Here is a 27,542-nt window from a genome sequence, read left to right on the forward strand (position 1 = left end):
TTACATTCAAGGGTAAAAATGAGTTACACGAATATCAAACTATATACATTACCAGATAAAAATCACCTCTTCGGCATCAACCAGTAATATAACAAGGCAGGAGAAGAATATATTTTTTTTTAAATGAGATAAGGAAGTACCGATATTAAGGCCAGAGAGCAGTGAACCCCTCCTGATAACCCGAGAAACACGAAACATCACTCCAGTACATTACAAAAGTAATATCTGCGATACCAATCAACAATATAACTAAACAGGAGGAGCAGAAAGACCCTGCATGAAATATAAAAGTACCGATACACTAGAAACTATCCAGACAACCCGAGATACACACAAACATTACAAAAACATTCTCTTTGACAACAATCAGTAATATAGGAAGATATAAGAAGAAGAAAAGACGTAATTGAGTTAAGGAAGTGCCGATAGCAAGGCCAGAGCAGTAGACTCCCTCCAGACAATCCGAGACACAGACGCCGCCAGACCGAGACCAGACTAGCCAGCAAGCCAGTCTGTGTGGATGTCAGCCGCGAGAGGCAGCAGATGACCACAAGCGGCTGGGCGGACCAAATTTGCCTAATATTCGCTTATCTCGGCATCACAGGGGACTCATATTGTGTGCGTGGGTGCGTGTGCTGAGTGGTATCGGTGTAGTGTTGTGAAGTGCGGGGTGTGGTGTGCGTGGCGCCGCTAAACTCCTTATTGATGAAATGGCCACTGGGGGCGAGGTGATGGCAGCGACCCGCGGCAGGTAACGTACCGAGGCCACCACTGCTTTGTTCACCTCACCGCTTACTGCACGTCTCCACAACCTTACTAACACTGTCCTCTCTCCTCCTTAACATGAGTTTCAACACCTAACACTCACTTCCGGGGTTTTAGCGGGGAATGGCAGCAGATACGGGGTGCCTGTCTCCACCGTGGGTCATGTTTATTCAAATTTTTTTCACTTCCAGCGGTGCATCTTTTCCATGTTCTCCATTCCATTCCTAACACTAGTGTTTGTGTTGTTTTGGTGGTGGATAAAGGGAGATATGGGGTGTGTGTATTCTGTAAGGGCCATGTAAGCTAAGATTTTGTCATGAATCGGGTACTTCCACCAGTGGCTCATCCCGGCCTCTCTTCAGCCCCTCAGTACTGTTCCCACTACTTTTACTCTATTTTAAGGATGAATGAAAGGTACTCTGGGCGACATGTGTTTTGTATGGGTCATATTTATTAAAATATTGTCATGAATTTGTTACTTTCAGCAGCACCTTTCTTGTTCCATTCTTTTCTGCCTTTCCTGTTCCATTAATATCACTTTCCAGAACTTATATTGCTGTCTTTTTTATTAGAGGTGACATTGGCTACACATATTCTCATAATATCATGTATCATCTTTTCATTAATTTCTTTCTTTACAGGAGTTTTTTTTTTTTTTCTATATTTTCTTTTCCTCAAATAACATATCCAGTACATAAGTTTCCTTAGCTTTTGCAGGGAATGGTAGGAGATATGGTCACTTGTACATATTCAGGTGGTCATGTATATTAAAATCTTCATTAATTTGTTCCTTCCATCACTTCCTCCTAGTATTCAGTAGCTGCCCCATCTTCTCTATTCTCCACCTTGTCTATGTTCACTTCTACATCCTATAAATATTCCACTGTTCATTCACCTTGATATTAATTACGCTGCTGTTTGTTAACTCTTTAATTGAACATCTTGCATCTCAAACTAAGATGCATCTTACTCCAGCTTCCAGCCTCCTTAACCCTACCTTTATCTTTTTCCCCATCAGTGTCCTTCCTCCAGCAATATTTAATGAAATTAATAGGAATGCATAAAGAGAACTTACTCTGGTTCTCTATATGTATATTCAAATTTTTCTCTATTGTTTAAAGGAAGAAAATTGTAATAATGCAGGAAGGAAACGATTAATTTAGGTTAAGTTTGTATATCCAGCTTCAAGTTATTTAATGTCTCAGTTATAGTGTTGGAGGTGGTCTGAACATTTATATTAAACTTAATTTTATCTCTGGAATTATACAATGCTTCCTGATTTCTCCATACCTGGTTTAAATTTCCCCCATACTAATCTCTACTCAGTAATGTATTATGTGTACTGAGATAGAATATCAATTTGCTTATTACTTTGATTTTTTTTTATTCTGGAGAAAGTTATTAAAGGAACAAGACATATTTAACTGTGCATAGATTAAAATATATTTTGATGTGAGGCAGAGTAAGTGTTATCAAGAGTAGTCCTCAAGGAATGGCTTAATATCCCATCTGATTTACCTCAGTGGAGCATTAGGCTTAGTGAGCAGTAGTGGAAATGAGGATCACAGTGAAGAGCAGTGATCATGGTACTTACCTTATATGAAGGTGAAAGCTTCAGAGAAAATGTTCTCTCATAACAGTTTGTCTAAAGCATTATCACAAAGCTTAGCCTGGTTCTTAGTAGTTTTAAGTAAATCATTGCAAGTCAACCAGCAAATTTAATATTTTCAGATACCTAAATTAGGATTATCTCATTTCACTTGGTGGCTGGCTTAGGATGGGATCATGTAAACTAATTTGTATCTCACAAGTGTTTTTCTATCAGCCTTCTACTTTCTCATCATAAAACATTGTCAGTGAGAGAAAATTGTCTTATTTTCATGAATTTGTCTAATTTTTAAAAAGCCAATAGTTTACCTCTTATACAAATAAAAATAGTTTTATGTCATTGGAGATAACAAGTTGTTGTAAGCACAAGTTCCAATGTGCATTCCAGACATAGCTCAGTGACACCTGTGTATTACTGTATTACCTCTCTCTCTCTTTCTCTCTCTGATGATAATGAAGATTTGCTGTGCCTGGCCTGGTGTACACTCTACTGTACATGAACTCATTGAATACTCAAGATGGTGTGTGGTGCATGGTGAATTGTCTCTGGCAATCCCCTTAGAATATTAAAAAAATTCTATAGCAAGTTTCTTTCAAATAATTCATATTTCACTATTCCATACAGATGTCAATGATGTTATTCATGATCATCTTGAGTATATATTTGATGGATAAAACAGTAATATTTCAAATAGAGGTCACATTATAATGATACTGGTGTCTCCATCTTCCAGTTCAGTTCAATTGTAAATGCATTGAGGAATAGGACAATGACTCATTCATTATGTTGAGGCAAAGGAATTACTTACCATGAGTGCAAAACAATATAATATTTAGTTGCCCTTTTTCCAGATATGCATCACCTTGACTAAAAATCAGAGCTCGCTACCAGCCATAGCATGCATACTCCAGAATCGGGGGATGGTCTGTTTCAAGACTTGAGTGTATACGAAAAAGAACCCAGAGTTGGAGGACTGAAACACAGTCCTTGCCCCATTGGAAAGAAGAAGACACACACCGTAAAGAGGCAGCACAGTAGTCGCAGGACCTCGTGGAAGAAGAGTGGTAAAGGTGACTATCTGGAGGACAGCCAGGAGGACGACGACCTGCCTGTTGAAAGTTTCCTTTCCTACATTGAGATAAAAGAGGGTAAGCACTTGTTGTGTGGTTTCACCCAAGGTTTGGAAAATTGAGCAGTGTGAAGGGTTGCTTTTTTCTGCTTGTTGCACGACTGTTACTTCTTACCTTCAACAGTAAGGTGAGTAGCTTATGATGTGATTTTCCTACATGGTTTTGATAGTCAAAGGATAATTTTTCTTCTTAATCTGATCTGTATTGTATGATGTTAAGGATTTTAAAGCAATACTCCTAGCCTCAAATCTATTGATTTACAAAGTTGTTGAACCATTGGTGTAGAATATTCCACCAAAACATCTGTTTTTATTGAGTCTTGTCTTAATGTATGATGTAAAATCAAACTATAATTAGGTATTCAAACTTCATAAATACAATAAGCCTATACAGTATTATATGAGGGGATTATATGACACATATACTTTTATATGATCTGTCAATGATTGCTTGGCACCCCCAAAAATGCCCCATTTTCTAATATAATGTCTGATATAATTTAGTGTCACTGAATGAACTATTATAGCTGTTAAAACATAGTAATAAAATTGTACATTCAGAAATCAAATTACACCGTACTAGAACCACAAAGTGGATGGCATGGTTAACAGGGAAAGAAAATGGGAGGGTGGGGAATGCAGTTCTTTATCTGTATCAGCAGAGGTATTTAAGTCAGTACCATGTATGGCATAGTTTCCTGTTTATACATGCATACAAAGGCCCTTGTACATTGATTTTATAATGTCAGGGTGATGTGAATGATGGTCACCATGAGTCTCAATTGAGTACCTACATAGTACTGATATAAAGTGCAACAAGAAATGTCTGACATCAGATATGTAGTTTTCTTTGGCATAATTTGTGGGGCATTAACATTAATGTTATGGGGTTGAAAATAACCTGCTCCATTTTGAAGCAAAATGTTAGAACAGGAATTGAAATTCTCAAACAGTGCCATTATGATGATACTGGACTGAAATCAGCTACATATATGGAAATATTCTCAAAGGTGTTATGATACATCAGAATATAATAAAGCCTAATGTGGAACAGGTATCAGTTGGGTGCATAGCATCTCTTTTAAACATGACCTTGGAAATAGCATCTCCTCATCTATGGAAAAAAAAAATAGAAACTGGAAATAATACAAAGATTATTAATCAAGATGGTGACACAATTAGACAGCTTAATGTATGATGAAAGATTTAAATAACCTAATCACTTAAGATTTTATCCCAAGCTCTGCAGACAAGTGTTATTCCTTATTTCATCTTTTAAAAGAGAACCTCTCTCAGTATTAATGTTTTGTAAAAAATGCACACTTTACTGTGGAAGTTTGGCACTATGCTGCACGTTATGTATAAATGCTGATTGACTATGCTTCTAGAATTAAATTTTTTCAGTACACGAATAATCAAATCCACGAACAATAGAACCATGCACAGACCTGAATCTCTAAGGTGCTTCTGGAACTCTTCACTCCAAGGTTTACTGTGCCCTCTAAAAACTATGTTCAGAACTAGTCAGGATTTCTTTACTGTTTTCACTCATCTACTCTGCTATGCTCTCATTATGCTTAAATCATCTCACTCTAAGTCTTCTCCTTACCAGATTAATGCACTCAGCCCCATCCTTTCCCTCAGATCATCTTCCCCCAGGTCTGTTGTTCAATGATGAACCACACATCCATCTAATATTAGAAGTCTTGACCAGGCTTTATAATTGTGATGATTTTTTCATGTAATCATTAAGTAAGTTAGATGACTCCAAAAAATGGCTTAACAAGGTAAAGGGAAAAATGGTAGAACTTAAATACATTCTCATTATTATAACAATGCAAGCTGCTTATGAGATCTAAATGCATGTACTGTTTTGTCCGGGATCATAATTACCATAATGGTTGATTCTGATAATCTTATGATAACTAAAACATTCCCCATAAGGCTTAAGTGACTGCCTCTATAGGTCATTCTTGGACTTCAGTTTTATGCGCATATGATCTGAAATTTATGTTTCCAACATACACTTTAGCTTCATCATGCACTTTACTTGGTATGTAATTACAACCTGTTACAATGATTGTTATAATGATAAATATGAAATAATTGTTTTCTTGTGGGCAGTGGCACAGGTCCCTTTTGTTGAAACATACCATCTATTTCACTTTTTCAGCTCCTCCCTCAACTGCTGCAAACTTCAACTTCCATAATCTATTCTTCTTATGGTGAAAAAAGCAGGAAGGGATTCTGGGTGCACTTGAGAGAGTGAGTATTGTAAATAACAACATGGGTAAAGATCCTCAGCCTTCTGCCGTCTACCATAAAAGTGTAACTGTTTGCAAGAAAACAAGTTTCATCTTACATATTACATGAGGAAGAAAATTATGATGTCTTACAAAAATAAGAAAATGGATCTAGTACAGATGAAAATGAAGCTAAAGTGCAAATGAAAACATTGCACATCAGAAATGGAAACTTTTCTGTTGCAGTGTAAAAAATGTTCAGTTTTAGTCTGATACACCAGATACCTGTACACAAGAAAAATTATTTCCCATAATTCATTCAAGAACCATATCTCTCTCTCTCTCTCTCTCTCTCTCTCTCTCTCTCTCTCTCTCTCTCTCTCTCTCTCTCTCTCTCTCTCTCTCTCTCTCTCTCTCTCTCTCTCTCTCTCTCTCTCTCTCTCTCTCTCTCTCTCTCTCTCTCTCTCTCTCTCTCTCTCTCTCTCTCTCCATATGCACACACACAGGTAGTATATGAATACACATCTTTAATAGTTAGTGAATCAAACCAGTCATAGGAAGTTCTGATAGTTTGGACATGCACAGAGTGGGTTATTGGTGAAAAAAAATAATTGGATCTAGTGTGTGAAGTGTAAGGCTAGGGGCAAGACCAAATGGGTTAGATGGAATGTGAAGCCATGCAAGAAGAGATGTGTGGAGCAAAGAAGAGAGGTTGTGTGTTTACAGGGATGAATGGTGAGCAGTTGTGAATGCACCAGTGGTGATGGAGCTTTAAGGCCTCAACTAGAAGTTCTAATTGTATTTTATTTTATTTATTTATTTATTTTCTTTTTTTATCATGCTATTATATGCAAATGTAATACAAATGTTTAAATTCCCTGCACCATCTTTAATCTGAATAAAGAAAATATTTTGCTACTTTTATTCCATCTGATGATTGGCTCGTGTAGAAAGACTGTCGGGTTTCAAAATCGAGGAACACTAATCAGTATGAGGCATTGAGAAAGACTTGCCACACTAGTGAAAGGCAATTATTGTGTCACTATTTTTCTGCTCTCTTACACAAAGGACAGTTTGATCAATTCATCTTTAGGCTACTAAGAAATGTGTTCATTCAGGTTGTGTAGAGTTCTGGCTGAATGCACTGTGGTGTCTCAAGCTGCTGTCAGATGGAAAGGTGCACTAACTGCATGGTAGTGAGCAATCATATAATGAATTGCTTTTCAAGCCAATCAGTACCTCATTTTGTGCTTGCTGCAGGATCCACAATATTATTCCTCATTCTTCCCCTGTAGTTGTGAGGAAAGTTCTATGAATTATTGTAAATCTAATTTTTTTGTGTCATGTTGTCAAAATTAGTAGCAGTGGTAGTAATCAGTGAGAAAGGTATGAGGAAGAAATGAACCCAAAGAAATATGCAATTATGAAAATGAAGTGCCATGTGCTTACACATAATTGGCCCAGCTTGCTACTAAATGCAATGTCAAGGTGGGAAGAGAATCTAATCAAATAATTTTTGGTGCTAATTTTTTAAAGCAAGCATAGTATGTGCATGCTTTCTCTAGTGACAGGTGTGAATTGCAGTATTGTCATCATCTGTGGTGAGTTCATTTTAATCATGCCTTTATATATATATATATATATATATATATATATATATATATATATATATATATATATATATATATATATATATATATATATATATATATATATATATATATATATTTTTTTTTTTTTTTTTTTTTTTTTTTTTTTTTTGTGAAGTATGTTTTTTTGCAAAGTATTTCTAAGAGTCTTTTCATAATAATCTCATCACATGTGTCTGTGTTCCCTATAATTTTACAATAAACACAACTCTCCTTTTTCACCACATGGTTGACATTCTGTGTATAGAACTTTTGAACAGAACTTGAAGAGAACTGATGTACTTTTAAGTAGCTATATGATTTGAAAAATTATGACTTCTATACCTTTTTTTCTCCATTATAATTTACCAAGTTTGCTTTTTGCTTTCTCAGTGCCTCATTCAAGAGACAAGTATGCATTATATTTATTACTTAGATTTTATTTATTTATTTATGATTTTTAGCATTTCCTCTCATCTTGCTGTAAAATGTCTTAATTTTACAAAACTATATTCAAGATGTTTTTCTGTCCTAAGATCAAGCATAAACTTAAGAAATGGTGCTATAGGTTGTGAAGCATAGACAAGTCTTCCCTATTTTATCTTTTCAGAACCTGTATTTGTCGCCTAGTTATTGGTGCCATGTCCTTCAAGATTAACACAGTTTATCCAGAGTATCAGCTGAGTTTAAGGTGAATGCATAGAAATCTTGACATCTAAAGTTATGGAGTCATCGTTCAATACTTCATATTTTGTCTCTTTCAGAACCTGTAGATGCCAGCTTAATAAATGATAATGGTGCAATGTCCTCTATGCAGGAAGACTCTCTCACATCCAATGAGAATGGCAGCACTGACTCAGTATACAGCTACGAAAACAGAGTTGCCATGGAGCTAGTGAGTTCCCCGGCTTGTGTTTCATTTGCTAAGGTTTCATTTCCTTCTGGTGAATGGAGGGATGAACCTTTTCTCTTCAAATCACCCCATGGGCCCACTATGTATGGGTGTGTGAGAGACCACAAATGTTTCAAAGATTCCCTGTTGAATATGAATGCATATCGAAAATTGTATATAAATATATACTGATATTAAAGATCAATATTATCTGCAATTTTCCAATGAAAAATATCATCGGCATTGTCATCACATCAAACATTGCATTCAAAATAAGGGAAAAGTTTAATGTTTATTGGAAAAAATTTTTTTAACCATTGGAAACAAACATTCACATTCATGAATGAAATTTATGATTGTGGAGATTATGTTATATTCCATGATTTGCTGTCTTCTCTTTTTCACTTTGATATTGTGTGATGATAATCACTGGCTGCACTAAGACCATAAACAAAGGACTCGCTATAAGGCTAAATTGTTATCCACTGAATATCATATGAACCTGAAAATTGTCACATAATTTTGCATTGAAGCTTCTAGACATCACACATCCAACACACAGTAAAAAATGTAACATCCTTTAATTGAAACAAAATAGTTTCAATTTACATGTGTAATATAAACACTGAAATGTATAATTAAATAAGATCATCTGAATATATCTAATAACTTTGGTCTTGTAAGCCTTATTAGTATACCTGTAAAAGCATTAACTTTACCAAGGAATGTTACTTGTCTCCATTTACTCTATCACCCAACAGTAAAATATCACCACAAGATCACTCTGCCTGAAACTCCATCTGCTCTGGATATTGACCTAACACACAGCTCCTTACTGCTCCACATGATGCAGACTGGTTGGTGGCTGTTGCCTGCTTTCTAGATCACACAGGAATCCTAGGGTTGCTATACTAAAGCCTTAGGTTTGATTTTACACACAAGGAAAGCTGGTGCTCTTTCACTTGTAACCATTATTTTTATGGGTTTGGTGGAAGGATTGCAAAAGTTTCATATGAACATTAATACCAATAAGGAAAATAGGTCTGGCAGCACTATATCTGCAACACATTTCAGATGTAAATAAGCAAAAGACTGACTAGCTGTTATTTGGCTTCGTAGGTGCAATTCAGTATGAAGCACCTCTACACATGGGGTTGATTTGAAGATTCAGAAATGAGTGTGGATGAAAATAGGATAGATTAGTAACTCAGCTATTTTATTTGTAAATTGTTGTTCTAGGTAATAAGTGGAACCCATTAGGTTCCTTTTTTTACTGATAGCATTGGTTCATTCCCTCCCTCCACCAATACTTCTTCACCAGAACGTGGTGACTTGTTAAGCACTTAATAGTCCAAAGATCATTGTGCCATGCAACCTCTATTGAGCACTTCCTGTATATTTTTCTTTATTTTAGTGGTAAAACTTCTGGCATATACTGATGTATAGATCTATGCAGATTGTTTTTCTCATCAAAAATAGCGGTTGATTCAAACACAGGCTGCACAGTGTTTAACAAAAAGATTTGGCACCCTGATGAAAGTGTTGAGGCATTATAGGAAATCATGTTCCAAAAGGTAATACATGGCACAAAGTTTTAGCTCCTGCATGATATCACAGCAGCTTTGATGCTCCTATCTGAAGCTAGCTAGCCTATTAATTGCTCATAGGCATCCACTACTTATTTCCTTGGTCTTGTGATCTGCCTGCTTTGGACCACTTATCTGGGCTATCTTGTCTATTTGGTTTTAACTGATAGAGGCCATACACCAAACCCACAGAACTCTTCTTTAAGTATGTAAATCCAGGCAGGATCATGCACAGCAGGGATAACACAGAACTAGCCCTGGTGGTATCCATGAGCAACTAATATACTGGCTGGCTCTAGAACAGAACACTGTAGTTGCTGTGACATCAAGTACTTGCTCCAGCTTTGTTTTGCATATTGCCTTCAAGAATACCATGAACATATTTCAGTACTTTCACCTGGGCAATGAATCGCTTTGTCAAGCATTGTAGTTTCAGTTTCAAGATTTAAATACCAGGGTATAAACTGGAGGAATGCAAGTGCTTCTTTGAACTCTGGAAAGTATGTTGATTAATAAATGTCATTCTTTTCTTTGTAAAAGGTGTAATACTTTGCTGGATTGTTTGTGGCAACATGTTAGCTGCTATTGTTGCTGTGAAAGTTATTCCCCTAAATATCTGTCATTCTAGAATAGAGATTAATGATATGGAATTGAGTATTTCTGTAGGTAATTGGTAAGTTATGACTTTCTTTTCCTCACATGTATGTTGAAACAAATCACATTGATGAACAAAAAAGCAAGTTTATGGTCATTGTTTAGGATTGTTTTTACTTTTAATCTAGGCAGTAAATTTAATATATTTTCAGTATCTAGGTCTACTGTTATGAAGTGATCATTTGTATTTCATAAAATATTCAAGTTAACTAGATTTTCATCAATCATTCAAATTAAATTACAAGATTGTTTTAGTTAACGGGATCAGTCTATTATGGCATGGCAAAAGGTAAATCAGCTCTGCTGTCAGGCTCTGATGTAAGCTTGTGCAGGTGATCCTCTTGCAGTGTGGTCAGTAAGGATGAGCCCACTTCCCCATTGGTTTGAAGCTAAATTGTGAAGAAATGTTTGTTACTAAATGTATGCATGTAAACACCTTGTCTCACCTGTCTTTTATGGGAATATTGGCCTGTTATATAGATGAATCTATCTGTGTATATGGCCTAAGAAAGATAACAGTAGAAGATAGAAAAATTAATTGTTTTGAAATGTTATGAACTTATGTAGAATTAACTAGCAATGCTGAAGTTAATGATGAAAATATGGTAAGGTATCATATCTCTTACTCATTGGAAAGTTTGATGGAAAAAAGAACAGGTTATGGCAGTTACATACAATACTTGGTAGTAATTAATCTCCTCAATTATCTAACAGATTCTACTGCTGTGTCATAGAGACAGTCATTTATGAAGTATTTATGTGTTTATAAGCAATATAGGATTATGCAACAGTATCAATATATTGTGTACATATGTATTGAAAATGTTGTTATGACTTTATTTCAAATTGTTATATTTTGTTTTCCATAGCTGTACAATGCAGTGAGCGATGAACAGATGCAGTTGAAGTCTTCCCGTGCAGCAGCAGCACAGAGAGCAAGACGACGAAAGCAACTCAAGAAAATGACTGAAGAAGAGATTAAAGCAAGGCGTGCAGCAGCAGCCAGGGCTCAGAGAAAAAACAGGCAGAAACGACTGGAAATGATGACAGAAGACCAAAGAGCAGCCTACAGATCTGCTGTAGCTACTGCTCAGAGAATGCGGCGTCACTTGCGCCTAGAAAAGATGACAGAGGAAGAGAGGCGTTCAGAGAGAGCACTGCAGAGTTCTTTGGCTGCCAAACGTAGACGTGAGCGGGAAGAAAAGATGACCAAGGAAGAGCTCCAAGCCCGACGAGCAGCAGCAGCAGCCATGCAAAGAAGAAAACGGCAGATGAAGCGAGAACAAATGTCTGAAGAAGAACTGCGAGAGCGGCGTGCATCTGAGGCAGCTGTGAGGCGTCAGAGACGGCAGGCCTCCACCAAGGAAGAGGAAGGAGAGGCTGAAAGCCCAGGTGAATCAGCCAAGAGAGGACGCCGACACCGCCAGAAAGAATATTCAGAGAAGGGCGAGGAGTTCCAGCCGCAAGGACAGACAACTGGGGTGGTGCAGCACGACTACTATCACTACAGGAAGGAATACGGGGTGGAGGGCCAGCCGCCTCCCAACATGGAAGGAGATCCTACTCCTGAAAATTTAATGGTGCAAATCCTGATGGTTAGTTATCATCATCATCATCATCATCACCATCATCACCAGAGCTCCATCCCACTCACCTGTGGTGGAGAGCCCCATGTTCAGAAAATAAAAATGAAAATGGAATTCATGAGAACAGAATTTATTTATCTTTCATATTACATTTTTCTGAAGGGGCAACCACGACCCAAGGACCTGTAGTCGAAGAATCTTTTCAACTTTGCTGTCAAAATATTTTGTGGGTAGTCATCAACCTTCACTTCAGCCCTCCCTCCTTTAGCCAGGTTTTGCCCTGTGCACATGTCTTGGTTATCCAATAGCTCAAGCTTGTGAGTAACAGAAAGGCTGCACATTCATTCACATTACATACTTCACAGTCATGGCACCTTTGCATCAACACAGCTTTTACAGTCAAAATCCTATCTGTTGACTTGCTTATTTACTCTTCACATACTTTGCCTTTGTTGCTCCCATATCTCTAAGAACATTTGCAATGTTTATTCTCTCTCTCTCTCTCTCTCTCTCTCTCTCTCTCTCTCTCTCTCTCTCTCTCTCTCTCTCTCTCTCTCTCTCTCTCTCTCTCTCTCTCTCTCTCTCTCTCTCTCTCTCTCTCTCTCTCTCTCTCTCTCTCTCTCTCTCTCTCATGGGTGCACTCTTTAAGCAAAAGAAGGAAGTTGTGTTGTTAGGTGTTAATCTGACAGTTCTTTTTTCCTTCTCTTTATTGCCTGTATCATCATAGCACAATCATCTCATGGATGATCACTATTATTATTTTTTATTTCTATTTGTTATTTTGCAACTAAAGCATCATACCAGAGCTTTTTGTGTTATTTTTTCTGACATTTTAATGATTAAATCTATACATGGAAATATACGTATACTGTTCAGTTTGTTTTGTTGGATACTTGCAAATGTGAATAAAAATGTACCATTCCAGCAAGCCCAGAATGCCGCTGCCCACCAGTCATATCAAGATGACCGCATGAAGATGGAAACACCAGGACACCACTACCCAACACCCAACCAGCTGGTGGAGGCACACCACATTGCAGCATCTTATGCAATGGGACAAGCCTACCAGGAGATGCCACAGAATGACAGGAAGGACATGATGTATTAACCATGTTTCTCTGTTAAATATACAAATAACAGCAGGTATGATATAAGGAGTAATAGAATTATGTTCATTTTTCATTGTACAAATCTTAGAGAGATATGATTGCAGTGTGGGATTGAAGTTTTACTTTCATAAGATCATTATTTTTAAAGAGATAGGTAGTTTTTCTGGCCCTTGAAGAAAGCACAAACTCAGACATTCACACTTGCCATCAACACTCACAGGAGAGTAGGATTTTGAGCCTCTGCTCCTGGCTCCTGGTGCAAAAGTGATGACTTAACTTCTTGGCTTAGATCCCATACCTATTCACTTTCTGTGTAGAATATTAATTGATGATACAAATACACAAGCATGCTATTGTGTGCCGACAAATAGTAGCAAAAGAATATTTTATCTACTTATCCACCAAGAGGGGCTGTACTTACTGTGTAGCCACAGTAGTAAAATATTTTAAAAATTGCCATAATTCAGCAACACATGAATATGACTACTTACTTGTGTAATAACTCAGAGGATGAGGATAACTACACCAAGCAGCAAAAGGCCAAACTGCTAGAGTTTGCTTTCATGCAAAGTCCTGGAACTTTAGAGCAGCACCTCATATATTCATACATGTATGAGGGCCTATCACTTTGGTAGATTGAAGGATTGCCCATGGTTATGTATTGCCCTAGTACCTGGTGAGGTTATGTATTGAATTTATTTATTTATTTGTTTGTTTTGTTTGTTTGTTGTTATTGATATTATTATTATTATTATTATTATTATTATTATTATTATTATTATTATTATTATTATTTTCTGAAGTGATTCATCATGCTTTCACTTTGTTTATACTTTTATTTTATTCATTTATTTTAATTGATTAATTAATTTACTTTATTGATTTACATTTTATTATTATTATTATTATTATTATTATTATTATTATTATTATTATTATTATTATTATTATTATTATTTATTTATTTTTATTTGTTATTTTCAAGACCAACCTGCTCAGTATAAGGAATAACTTCACTGATGAATGTAAGAGTGATGCTGTATTCTTTTGTCTTTTCAGATCTTGCATGGTGCTGGGTACTGCCAGTAGAACACATTCATAGTATTCTCTCCTTAGTAACCATAGACTAATACCTTAGCAAGTATCCTGGATGATGCCAACTGTGACCCATCAGACAAAATTTACATGCTAAAATGTAAGGCGTAAGCAAATATAGTTTGACGATCAGTCAAGACCCCATAGAACAACAGTGTACAGTGACTATAGCAACAGCTGCATAGATATTTTCGCAGATTCCATACTGATCAAGATATGAAAACTTACTAAGTGAACAAACAGCAGAAAATTGCAGAACACTTTATTGTGTATCACTTAGGAATTATTGTGTGCAGTTTTAACAAATGTTTAATTTATGAAATATTTATAGATAAATTGAAAATAAGCATAAAAAGAGTTAGCTAGAGGAGGAAATCATCACCAAGTTTAAGCAAAGAAAAAGCCTCATGAAAACCACTTGATATGTTACTACATTGTACAATGTTTCTATCTTTAGCTGAAGTTGAATGTGTATCAATTGGTATATGCCATTTTCCCCTCAGATTATTTTATTGAGGTATATGTGGCATCAGTCAAACCTTCTCAATAGTTCTTTTAAGATTTTATTTACATGTTGAATGATCAGAGCAAAGTGACATGCATACTCAATTTACATTGTATTATATACATGTATGTTGGCAGGTCGCTTTACTGACAAGAACACAAATGCATAAGTGAAAAATGTCCCTTAGTGCAAAATTTCATACCACTGGCTCAGTAAAGTTTGGTTCCCTGGGATAAGTTCACTGCTACTGTAGAGTACCAGTATATTTATTTTTTATTGTTGTATGTAATATTAAGAATGATATTTGTTAATGATATAGGCTGTCGCTGTTTTTTAGTTATATTCAATGACTTCAGATAATTGGATATGTAAAATCAGCTCTTAATCTAGTGCAGATATTGAATAAACCTAAAGTATTGTGATAGACAATGCATGATAACATATTTTGAAGGTCATGTCATGGACCACACAAGATGTAGATGTCCATTTTCATATGTAAGATTGAAATCATTTGTTATTGTTTGGTTTCAACAATAAATACATGTTTTGTAAGTTAGTTGAGAAATTCTAAAATGTATCATGCCCAAGGTGACATGTCATATGATGAAAAGAAATTATATCAGCATTGCACAAATTTAAACATTATTGTATTCAAAAACATAAACCACTTCATTATCAGAGGGGAAGTCATGAACAAGAATGTGATGGCATTATATGAGATGCTTATATTATTGGTGCTGTGTGACAATGTTAAGTGTGAATGTTAAAACAACAGTGTCTACCCTTGTCAGTATGATAGCAAGTTTTTTTTGTTAATTAGTTATGAATAGTGATAGAAGAAAATATGTTGTGTACAGAGAACTAATGTTTCTCCCCAAGCACAAAAAATTATGACAAAGGAATTCAGTATATACTATTGTTATCTCAACCCTCTTGTACACCATAATTTTGAAAAGTTTTCAGTTGATCTTTGCAATTATTGAAGATAGGAATCTGCAGTGACATTTTTTCGTATTTATTTATTTATTTTATTCAATTTGTGAATGTGCAGTGACACTTTTTATTTATTTATTTATTTATTTATTTATTTATTTATTTATTTTCAATTTTTATTTAATGAAATTATTTTGTACCTGAGACATTATTATGACTGGCTAAACAATAACTTTGATTCAAGTTCCTTATTAGGGAACTTGGCCACACTTAGACTGGTGAAGTAACTGGAGAAAATGTGGAACTTTCCACATTCCACTTCTGACCTGGCTGAAGCTTGAGAGGAAAGACATACATTACAAGATATTGTTTTGTTACAGAAAGAATAAATGCAGTTGTATGGATTGTTTACCTGTTTGTACCATTTTTAATGTTAAAAATGTAAGATAAATTCAAATCTATGTAGAAAGAATGTTACAGGAACAGTAAGTTAATTTTTTAAACTTTTGGCTGTTGGTGTTTGATGTAGTTCTACAACCAGCCAGATTGCATAGCTGTAAGCTGGCTATTTGCAGTAATTACTGGTTAGCATCACTGTCACTGACTGATGCTATAGAATATTAAAAATTAGTGGCATGTTTTCATAATGATTAAATTTAATCAATTTTGGCATCATGACATTTCAATAGTTATATTCCAAACTGCAGTAACAATTTGCTGAAACATGGACAGTTTTTCAATGAAGGTTTTTATAGTTAAATCTTGTTTGGCTTATCTAGACTGTTATGACTTGAGACTGGACTGCATGACGAGGTTCAATTTGACCAAGCCTAACTAGTATGTTGGGACTGGCTTGTGATGATATAAATGATAATCTACTTATTAAGGATAAATTCCTCATCTGTCAGGAAAGTAAAACTAGGAAGATCACAAATAATGGCTTGTAGACTGGGCAAAATGTGACTTGTACCATAGGTTATGTCAACATATCCAGTTTTATTGCAAAAGAATGGCAACTGAAAGCTAATTTTACTTGATTTTGAATCAAACAAAATTTGTGTTGTTGCAACCAGTTTTTTTTCCAAGGTAGAAACATAGCTCTGTACACCAAATGAGAAGGAAATTTCTCTTATTTCTTATCATATCAGTTATAATTTTTCCAAAAAGAGTAAGACAAAAATTGTCATTTTCAGGTTATCTCTCAGATATCAGTATGTAGACTTTTGCAAAACTTATTATTTGTACAATGTGTTAGACCAATAAATTTTTAGGAGTAGCATGTTATAGTTCACAGCATTTTCAGGTTGGATTTTATCCTTTAGAGAAAAGCATGCCTATGCCTGTGTGTATTGTGACTTCAGGTGCTCTGTCTCTGTATGAACACTTAAATCAGCAATAAGATTGTAGATGAGTAACATAGCATTCAAGTAAGGCTACAATTTAACCAGTTAATAGGTCATAAAACTTTTTATTACAATTTTATATGTGAATAGTTGCTTGTATCCATATCCTCACCAGTGAGTCCACCACAACGATATGCTAGTATCCTTCAATGACTGAATCCTATTTCTCATATTGAGAGATGATGGGTGAAAAAAAAAATACATATCTTTTGCTAGGCAACTGTTACCCCATATTAATCTCTAACCATTTGCCAATGATTTTTTAGTAAATATTCTGATACTAGTATAAATATTTAAAAAAAAATGCATATATATATATATATATATATATATATATATATATATATATATATATATATATATATATATATATATATATATATATATATATATATATATATTGATATTGATATTGATATTGACAGTATCACTAAAATTATTTCAATCCCTTTTGGGTTGCATGCTTTATTTGGTTTGCAAGTAAATAATTTGTCACATAGGTCACAAATTTGCATTCTTTATGACAGTGCTGAAAAGGTGAGGAAATTAGTTATGTTTGTACATTGATTCATTGATTTATAACTTAAATTTTAGTATAACTGAAGTGTTGGATTGCATAACATCACTCAAAAAAAGATATGAATGTCATAACAACACCTAAAAAAGTTGAGATTTTCATAATTTTTAGTGTTATAATAGTACAGAATAGACCATTAGTAGTCTTTCTTTGCAAGTGTTCATATATGGACAAACTCAGCACACATACATATACACACAGGAAGGTAAAATTATTGACCTGTTATTGGACTGCAAGGTCACGATTCTGTAGTTTTTATCTGATAGAGAAGCAGAGTTTTGAGGATGTGTGGTACAGTTGTGGGGCAAATAAGATGCAGTTGTAATGAGACTGTGCCATACAAGTCAAAAAGAGAAGTAGAGACTGCTGTGAAGTGTGCTCAGTGCAAAATAGCAAACAACACATAATGGTGTACATAGTCTTCACTTGGCTAGGAATTCAAATCCTGGACATCCAAGTCCTGAGCCAACCACACTTGAACACCATGCCACCAAAACTTGGGAGAAGAGCTGTAGACATCTATTAAGAATTTGATGGTAAAGTTCATGAAAATTATAAAACCATGGCTTCCAATTACGTTTATGACTTTTAGTGTTCGTCATATTTCATTACCTTTCCAGATTCATAAAATGAATACTAGGTAAAGATTGTATATATATATATATATATATATATATATATATATATATATATATATATATATATATATATATATATATATATATATATATATATATATATATATATATATATATATATATATATATATATATATATATATATATATATATATATATATATATATATATATATATATATATATATATATATATATATATATATCAAATTAAATAGTAAAGTTCAAATACAGTTGTCAGTACATAATCAGAAGACACATAGAACATTTAGTAAAATTATTTCTTACCTGGCTGATGCAAAAGACTATTGACAATTTTCAGAAATTGGGCTAGATACTTTTGTTTCCATTGATATTTTTCATGGCAGCACTTGTTTCTTGAACATCAAAAGTTATGACATGAATTTGTAATTGGTGTACAAGAGGGCTAAAACTGATAGAAATTAATCTCAGTCACATTAATTTTTTCTTTACCATTGGCAAAAAATTGTGAATCTGAAATTATGAGTAAAGTTCAGTATTCATTAACAGGTCTTATTTCTTTTACTTCATTATTGCTAGCTTTATTTTACTTCAAGTAATTTAAATTTAAGGAAATGGGAGACAGATTAGTAGAGGGCTATTTGCCAGTTGTCCTGTGATGAAGCATTAGTTTTCAACATATGAATTAATACACAAAGCAGGATGGGCAAACCTGTTACTGGCTACATTGGTCATGTATAACTTGATCCTGGAGCTGTCTGTATAATAGGAAATATGCATAGGTATTATTTTTACAATTTTGTATTGGATATTTCATACAAGATAACTGTTTACTTCCATAAGCTCATGCAAGATGAAAAGAAACATTACCATGTAATTAAATTTATGTAATAGAACTATACAAGTACAAACTCATAGATATTTTAAATTTTTTTTTATATGCATTTGTTAAAATGTTATTATTAATTATTATTATTATTATTATTATTATTATTATTATTATTATTATTATTATTATTATTTTATTATTCACTTATTTATCTTTCTTTTCTTTTCTTATCTTGCATTTTGCATGTATTGATCATTGATGTTTATTTGTGCATTATTGTCTTTTCTTGATCAACAGCTGGCTCCTTCTGGTAGCTCAGACTTCTCAAAAAAAAGAGAAAAAAAAGAAAAAGCAAACCATTCACATAATGTGTTAAATGAAGATGAAAGTAAAAGAGAGCTAGATATCCATTTCACACTATAAAATGGAGATAGGATGAAAACATGTTGTAGTGTTGTGGTGACAGTTATTCTTATATCTGCTCCAGTAACATGCAAATGAGCTTTTGAGGCTCTGTAACAGCCATAAGAAATTGGGCATATTTGTGATCAGAACATATAACTGATAGAGCTGTGACATGTAAAACATTGTCATGTGTAAGATGCTGGTTGCATGTCCAAGCCGTCCATGCATATTGCAGCCAAAAATACTCTTATTCAGCTTTCTTCCCTTCCCAGACCACTCCATCTGTGTATATCTGAACATTTATATTTGAAGACAAAGAGTGTTCAGTGCATGTTATGGAAGCACTTCTAGTATGTTCAGTAGTTACAAGAAAATGGCAGACTTTTTTTTTTTATATGCATATTTTTCACAATATTCTTTGTAAATTTTGGACCTATATTGCAACACAAAGTGCTGCACAAAACAATTACCAAGACATGCCATGGTTTGTAAGTAGGAAGGTGATGTGATATATTCTGTGCATATTTCCAGCCAATTGTGCTTGACTGATGTTGGACATTGCTGGCAACTTTATTACATCTAAGATGAATGATGATCTCTCTTATTTTCTAGGGTGACAAGAAATAAACTAATTTCTGAGAAGTTTATCATACTGACACTTCACGAATTACAGAACACACAAAGCAGCAATGAGGCAAGTTTTACACTGCATAGCCATTCCTTAGTCACAAAATGTGTTTCAAGGTCTGACAATCACACTGCCCAGAAGTCATTGCCACAGTGTTTTGAGTAACAATTTCTTTTAAAAATTCTATCACAGTTTCTCTATAACTTACATTATAGGTTTTTGGGGGTAATTAAGTGGTAATTAGACTTTAAGGTAGGTTGCACCAACTTATGGCAACATTTATTATATAGTATATACAGTTCCCATCACCTTTACTAGTACTTTCAGTACTAGTCGAACAGGAAGATTGTAGACCTTCATCAGTGTCTGTAGGTCTTCTTTTCAAAAGCATGATGCAGTGATAAATACATGTCGCAGCAGCTTGCTTCAATGCACAGAGCATTCATTCACTTAAATTACTCAAAGTTATAGAGACATGAAATTAATAAATTCCAATTATATATTGTGGCTTTTCCTTATTAGACTTGGTAATTTCTTTATGTAACACATAAAGGTGCAGTTGCCATAGGTTGATACAAGCTTTATTTTAGCATGCAATGCTAGATAGCCAGTTAACATCAGCAAGTTAGGGTAACTAGATGAACTGTTTATGCAGACATCATACCGATCATCATTGAAGACTTTAGATCTATAGATCCTTCCTGGAGTTCCACTACCCTCACATAAGTTTCACAGGCACTACTAGATAACCAGTCAAGAAGACACTGGTGGTAACCTCCATGAACAATAGATGTAACTTTTTTTTAGTCTTCACAGGTTAGAGTTCTGCCTCAGGTAAAATAGACCAGTTATTCTTGATAAGAGACATTTTTCATGATCACCAGAAACTGGAATACTGGACATTTGCAAAGCTATCTTGATAGGAGAGTGTGTTTGTATGGTGGGGAGGAATCTAATTCTTCAGTTTTGCAGAGCTCCTTTTCACTTGGTGCACGTTACTGCAGATAATTCTTTCCATACTTCCACTGCTAACTCGACACTGTTCTCAGTTGACTACTTTTAACTCAATTATGCATTGTTTGAAGAGTCTTATAAAGGGAGGTAGAAAACCCTATTATTGGAAAGGACTGTTGGGCATCATTATTGAAACAAATCTTGTACATTGTTTCAGTTCTTTGGTATAGCCCAGAGAGCTGGTGATGTTCCCTGAGAGGGAGCTGTGGTGTCTTTAGCATACTACTGGTAGTTTGTATCTCCATACACAGACAGTAAATAGTAAAGATGTTCAGTTTTGAGAAAGATTGTTCAAGTACAGGAAGACATGAGCTACAAAGAAATGCAGGAAGACGAGGGTGAAGGAGAAGTATTGGAAGATGTGGATTGAATAGGAAAAGTGGAGAATATGGGTTAAGGAAGTATTTCATAAACTGAATAAGACTTAAGGAGATCTTTTGACAAGATATGTTTGCATCTTGCTACAGCAGGGTAAAGGTTTAATTAGATTGTGCATGACATCATCCAAAGTGTATATGATAATTGTTTATTATTTATTTATTTATTTATTTATTTATTTGTTTGTTTAATTTATTTGTTGTTATGATTTTTTAGGAAACTGAAAAAAATAGAATTGCAGAAAAGTGATCCACTAAGCCAGGCCTCAGACACCTCATCATCCTCCAGTCTCAACATGTAAGACTGGTTAGTAATTACTTTGAGTGTTTTTTAGGTATCGGTGTCAGAGCTTATATGATATTATATGAACAAAAATATTGGTGATAAGCAAGTCTGACATAACAACAGGCTTGAAGAAGGTATTCCACTAAATGAGCTTCTGCAGTCCATGGCAAGTGGGGAAATTAGGGTTTTATGATGTAATGCCTTTCATACCAACTGTCAGCTTTGTTTCTTTAATTTTTTTTGGGTGTTAAATACACTGTATACCTGCATTTAGTAACTTTGTGGCAGAAAGTATGTTTTAAAACTTCATACATAATATATAGGTATAAGTATTTAACTAAACTTTATTACAGAAGGCTTCTGTGAAGCCTTGTATGGAAAGATAAATCAGAGACATGAGCATCAAATGCATGTATGAGGATGAAGAGATGTTTTATGTGAATTTTGTTGCCCTAAAGCCTCTAATGATGTTTCTTCTTTTCAAGTAGGTATGCTTGGCTTCCATAAAAGGTATATTTTGCTGCCAGATTTACTAATTCTAAATAGCAGATTCCATGTTTTGCAGCTGCCATGAAACTCCCTTCAGTATGTAAAGTATTCCTGCCTAGAGGACCTATACATATAAACCAATATTGGGATGGTGTCAACTGGCACAGGCAAACTTTGACTAATCAGACAGATAAGCTTTGTCACAATTTGAAGGAGTAACAGTCTCTGAAATTTATAATGAGTTTTGTAAGCTGTTGATGTTCATATATATAGCCTTATCCTGGTCCTCTCCTTCATTGACACAGTATCCCATATGAGGAATGAGGACTAGATTTGATGAATATCTGTTAGAGGTCCCTTTGTATTAATATACTCATATGTGTCACACAACAAAGTACAACGTAGCATTGTGATAGTTTTCTGATAATGTCTCCTAAAGCTCTTGACAAGCTCATGGCATCTTAAAGTGGACCTCTCCTCAGATTGGTGTAAATGCTACATGCCTCCACTGTGTGATGAATCCTAGTGACAGATTTTTGTTTCTTGGTAGCTCAGAACCAGTTGCAACAGTTTCAAATACTTTGCCTAGACAATTATTTTTACTGAAAGTACCTTTATTTTCAGGGCTGTGGATCAAAGCCAGTTAGATGTATTGTCATTTCAAATCAATTACAGTGACACATTGAATTTAAAGCTTACAAAATATGCCTCTTAATGGTCCAATGAATTGCCAAATTGTCCATTGTAAACAGTGAATGACATGTGTGCAACTTGCAAAAAATTAAAATAAGCCAGTCTGTGAATCAATATTTAGCTCTAAATGAAAGGTTATTTTTATCTAGCATGTTCTGATAAGGAATTTCCCGTTTATGTATATCAGCCGTGATACAAGAGTCACCTTAAGGATCCTGTTTTAGATTTGTGCCCATAAATTCATAAAGACCACAATATTATATATAAAGGTGAACAAAGTGTTGTATTAAAAGTGTTAAGTTCATCTGTTTGACTAAGGAAACACCAAGATGAGGAATATATTTTGTATTTTTGTGAGGTGTGCTTCATATGTATCTATATTATATTGACATCATGGAAGGATACAGGGTTTATCACATTTATCACATGAGTGAAAATTTATGCTTTTTTTTTTTTTTAATACCTGAACACTTTGTACAAAGTACATATTGATTTATGGCCGCGCTACAATATGAGTGGTGTACCTTCTGGGAGGCAAAGCTTCAATACTGTATTCATGGATCTTGATGGGTTTTCTTTTATTCCATGAAGTGTAATGAATTGTCTGAAAAAAATGTTCATTAAATAAGGATTATTTTCTCAGATAATATGAAGTTCTTTAATGCTAATATGTCACATTTTGATAAACAGTTGTTTGTGCAATGTGTCCTATTAATGCACTCTTTGCAGGTGCCATATCAAGGTATTTATGGTAATTTGTTATTTCCTTGACCATTTATTTTAATTATGACAAATTTATAGATTTTGAAAGCATTTCAAACATATATAAGAAACCAGGCCTGAAGAATAGAAAGATGCTAAAGTGAAGTGAAATGCTAACACTAAGACTGAGGAATAAGGATTGTGAAGCAGTGCATAAAAGGTTATCTTTTGGGTTTTCATGGCAAAAACCCACTACATCTTGAAGTGGTTCTGGACAGAATATTTGTTTTGTCATGCTTCAGTCATTAGGAATGGTAATGAGCATACTGTATATGGATTCACAATAACTTCATTTCTGACAAACTGCAGGATTAGACTTTAAGGTATAGCATATTGTTTAGAAAGGCTCTTTGAAAAAAAAATGTACTACATTAATTTTTCTCTTATTCAGAATACTACTTTATAATTTTTGCATGCAAAAAAGTATTTTAATATATCTGATGTTAATCAGCTGGTTGAATTTAGAGAAAACTTCACCAGGTGTTGCAATAACATTGTAGCTCATGTATTTGTACTCATGTGTTGCAGAACGAGGCACATGCTGTCTATCCTCCAGGTGTGAGGGATGCCTTTTTGCCTCGTTAATTGATGAACCACATCACTTAGCAACTCAGGACATTTGAAAGGAATGAGTATGTCTGGTGCCAATACTCTGACCAAGAATGACATCATTTCAAATGGAAAGATTGCAGGACCTATTCAGAAATGTTTTCTGCATGTGTGTGTGTGTGTGTGTGTGTGTGTGTGTGTGTGTGTGTGTGTGTGTGTGTGTGTGTGTGTGTCAGCTTGGGTGATTATTCTGAACACAAATGTATTACTAATACAATCAGTGTGCAACACTAAGATCCAAAGAAAGAGCTGAAAGACACAGAAAATTTGTCATGTGGAGGTAGTCTATCAATTATTTACAACATATATCAGGTGCTTGACATCTGGAAATTTTACTGGTTCCAGACCTCATTTGGTGCTCATAGATTAAAATTAAGAAGAAAATGTGGAAAAAAGGATAATACATTCTGAAAAATTGCACAAGCTGAAGTACAATTTACTAATCATTCTGGATAAGAGAAAAGTTACTGTAAAAAATGTGTTTAGAAATAAACTTAACTCTTAATTCATTGACATATTTCATACAAGGCAGCAACTCTAATCATATTGAGACTGAATGCAATGCTTCTTTGTAAGTTATGAGTAATTCTATTTCAGACTTCTGTAGTGTATACAAAGAACTGTCTCCATAGGAAATGTGTGAGCCAATTATTGAAATTGTAAAGTCAAATAGCAGAGTAACTATATAGTATTTTTATTAGTGGTACTCCAATTATCAGTAGTTCACAAGGGTGAATGATGTTCTTTGTATCATCCTCAGGTTGACAGAAGCCCTTGTGAGCTTGCTGTGGGGTGTTGGTTGAGACTCATAGAATCAGAAACACCAAGCCAGGATCGTGTTTACTGTCACAAAATTACCATTACAACTTATGAAAATTAAGTGCTATTTAGTCTCCATCACCCAGGCAGCACTGAATCACTTTGCTAGCGTAGGCTGCAGCTGTGTTCACCAAATGTGTCTGTTGTTTGTCACCTTGATGGTAATCAGACATCATCCTCAGTAGATTAGAGGCAAATAACCTAAGCTTTTTACATGACTAATTATTTATTATCAGCTGTACTATTGTGTTTTGTGGCACTGATTTCTGGTTCTCAGTGTTGTTGAATACTTTGTGGGTTCTTTCCCAGGGAAGCAAATATTTTATTTGGAACATGTTTTTTTTTATGTATGGCAAAGTGTAGAAACACTGCAGCAAATCTTTGTCAGAATATTTATGGTAGTGAACAAATGTTAAAATATACATGTATCACAATTTTGTCTGAAGTTTGACTGCCATTTGTTTGCCAAAAGATATTTCATGTATACTACCAGCATTGATCCTCCACAATTGTACGTACAACTTATAAATGTATCTTTCTCATTTTCTGAGGTATCCCTTGATCCCCAAAATTAGTCTGATATTTATGCTCCTTGTTCAGAGGAACTGTATTTGGAGGCAGAGTGAGGGTATGGGGATCCAAAACCTGAGATGATGAGTAGTGTAGCCAATTGACAATGGACCATTGCAGTATTCAGGATGGAGTGTTGTTGTTTGTGGTGTTCTGGTGCACACAGTTCAGTGGAGGGGTGGCTAGTTCCAGCAATGTAGGTAACAGTTTTACTGTGTGCTGTGACATCCGAAGGCTGGAATCATGGATAGAAAGCACCGAGTTTAAGTGAAGAAAATGCAATTTATTATTATTATTACTGTTGTTATATTATTATTATTATTATTATTATTATTATTATTATTATTGTTGTTGTTGTTGTTGTTGTTGTTGTTGTTGTCATCATCATTATCTTCGTTATTATTAATTTATGTATTTAGTCACTGAAGGAGTCTTCAGTTCTTAGCAAGCACCTCGGAAACACATTTTTCGACCCATTCCTTTCGCGCAGGTCTCCGGGGAGCTTCGGACCTTAAAACTATCCCGGGCTTTCTAAGGACTTGAGAGAATTGTGGGTGGGCAGCGGGGCAGAGCGAAAGACACAACCACTTGCGTGCAGGGATGCAAACATGTTAGATGAAAACAAGCCGATGTGCGTGTATTGTTTTCAATAAAAGCTCGAACTTACAGAATTTTCTGGATATAAGTCATGAGTGAAAACCATTATTAAAGCTACGTAGCGAGAATTGTTTCGAAATGAATTAATAGTAATAATGAGCGTGAAACCGTCATAGCCCTCTAGCGGCATGTGGTAAAGGTGGCTTTCTTGTCTTGGGCCACGACTTCCAACACATTTTTGTGTTCTGGTACAGTCCCATAATGCAGTCTGAAGTCATGACGGATACAACCAATTCACGCTAGAATATTCTGTAGAGTGATTTGTATTTGTACAGGTGATGAAGTAAGACAAGTCTGAAGAATTAATACACGGGATAGAATGTTCCCTTAACATGGCGAAATCTAAACAGCGGGTCAAAGAACCTCGCTCTCGCCCCTGTGAATGACCTGAGCAGCTGCTAGACGTGCTACCTTCATCATAGTTTCCCCCTGCTCCATAATCTCCAATAATAGACCATATTTCATTATATTATAATACTTGCAGTCTGTCCAAATAAATATACGGATACCCTATATAAGAGGTGGAACGCACCCAAAACGCGGAAAGTATGGGAATACCAGCAAAGATGTTTTGACTTTTCATTTCATAACTGTCGTATATAAAGTACCATGCAGCAAGTTTTATTAGTCATATTTGGCCAACATCAAGCATCATTTTGGCCGAGAATATCTTAACCGGGATACAGCATATTGCTGTATGCCTCGTCTTTAAATGTAACAGACATTAAACAAAAATAACCAATGTGTCTGCCTGTCTCTTTCCTTCGATCAGAAAAAAAAAAAAAGAATCGACAATATCCGATTACTTATATTCAAGTGACAATTGTCACAAATCCTGGAAAACCAGCTATTCACTTCTAAATAACATACACTTCAAGGAGCGAGTGGTTAAGGCTGCTGCGGTCTCTGTGAACTGTAAGACACTTATTCCTTGGGTAGCACGCCAGGCAACTCCGCTGGTCTGTTCTTCAGTGGTGAAGTGGGTGGAGCTCCGAGGAGCTAAAAATGAAAACTGAAGAAGACGCCTTTATGTTATTTTCAGTGATGGAACTTGAGATGTTTGTTAAAGAA

General features: G+C 35.0%; 1 protein-coding gene and 1 long non-coding RNA gene across 6 annotated transcripts; both read left to right on the forward strand.

Moving 5' to 3' along the window:
- The first annotated feature begins 443 nt into the window (after positions 1–443).
- On the forward strand, positions 444–17,224 carry LOC135103416 (uncharacterized). 5 transcript variants are annotated; one of them, XM_064009620.1, is made up of 7 exons: positions 3,383–3,522; positions 5,677–5,768; positions 7,985–8,065; positions 8,192–8,269; positions 11,376–12,101; positions 13,018–13,235; positions 14,261–17,224. In XM_064009620.1, exons 4-6 carry the CDS (start codon positions 8,261–8,263, stop codon positions 13,198–13,200), a joined length of 918 nt encoding a protein of 305 aa, XP_063865690.1. In that variant the 5' UTR covers positions 3,383–3,522; positions 5,677–5,768; positions 7,985–8,065; positions 8,192–8,260; the 3' UTR covers positions 13,201–13,235; positions 14,261–17,224. The 5 variants fall into 5 exon arrangements, with proteins under 5 accessions (XP_063865686.1, XP_063865688.1, XP_063865691.1 ...); XM_064009616.1 differs by lacking the exons at positions 5,677–5,768; positions 7,985–8,065 and adding an exon at positions 444–751 and having other exon boundaries at positions 3,226–3,522; positions 8,139–8,269; XM_064009618.1 differs by lacking the exons at positions 5,677–5,768; positions 7,985–8,065 and adding an exon at positions 446–751 and having other exon boundaries at positions 3,226–3,522; positions 8,139–8,269; positions 11,376–12,086.
- Positions 17,225–18,536: 1,312 nt separating this feature from the next.
- LOC135103413 (uncharacterized) lies at positions 18,537–25,786 on the forward strand. Its single transcript, XR_010270037.1, has 2 exons — positions 18,537–20,261; positions 21,804–25,786. It is a non-coding gene; the product is annotated as an uncharacterized LOC135103413 (long non-coding RNA).
- The last annotated feature ends 1,756 nt before the right edge of the window (positions 25,787–27,542 follow it).

The sequence above is a fragment of the Scylla paramamosain genome, chromosome 9 (genome assembly GCF_035594125.1).
Source record: "Scylla paramamosain isolate STU-SP2022 chromosome 9, ASM3559412v1, whole genome shotgun sequence".
NCBI lineage: Eukaryota > Metazoa > Arthropoda > Malacostraca > Decapoda > Portunidae > Scylla > Scylla paramamosain.

Bases quoted from the DNA above. Each gene is read 5' to 3' on its own strand.
- LOC135103416 (XM_064009616.1), top strand. From the start codon at position 3,273: ATGCATACTCCAGAATCGGGGGATGGTCTGTTTCAAGACTTGAGTGTA. The intron at 8,270-11,375 runs GTGAGTTCCCCG...TGTTTTCCATAG, and splicing joins ACAGAGTTGCCATGGAGCTA to CTGTACAATGCAGTGAGCGA. The intron at 12,102-13,017 runs GTTAGTTATCAT...GTACCATTCCAG, and splicing joins TAATGGTGCAAATCCTGATG to CAAGCCCAGAATGCCGCTGC.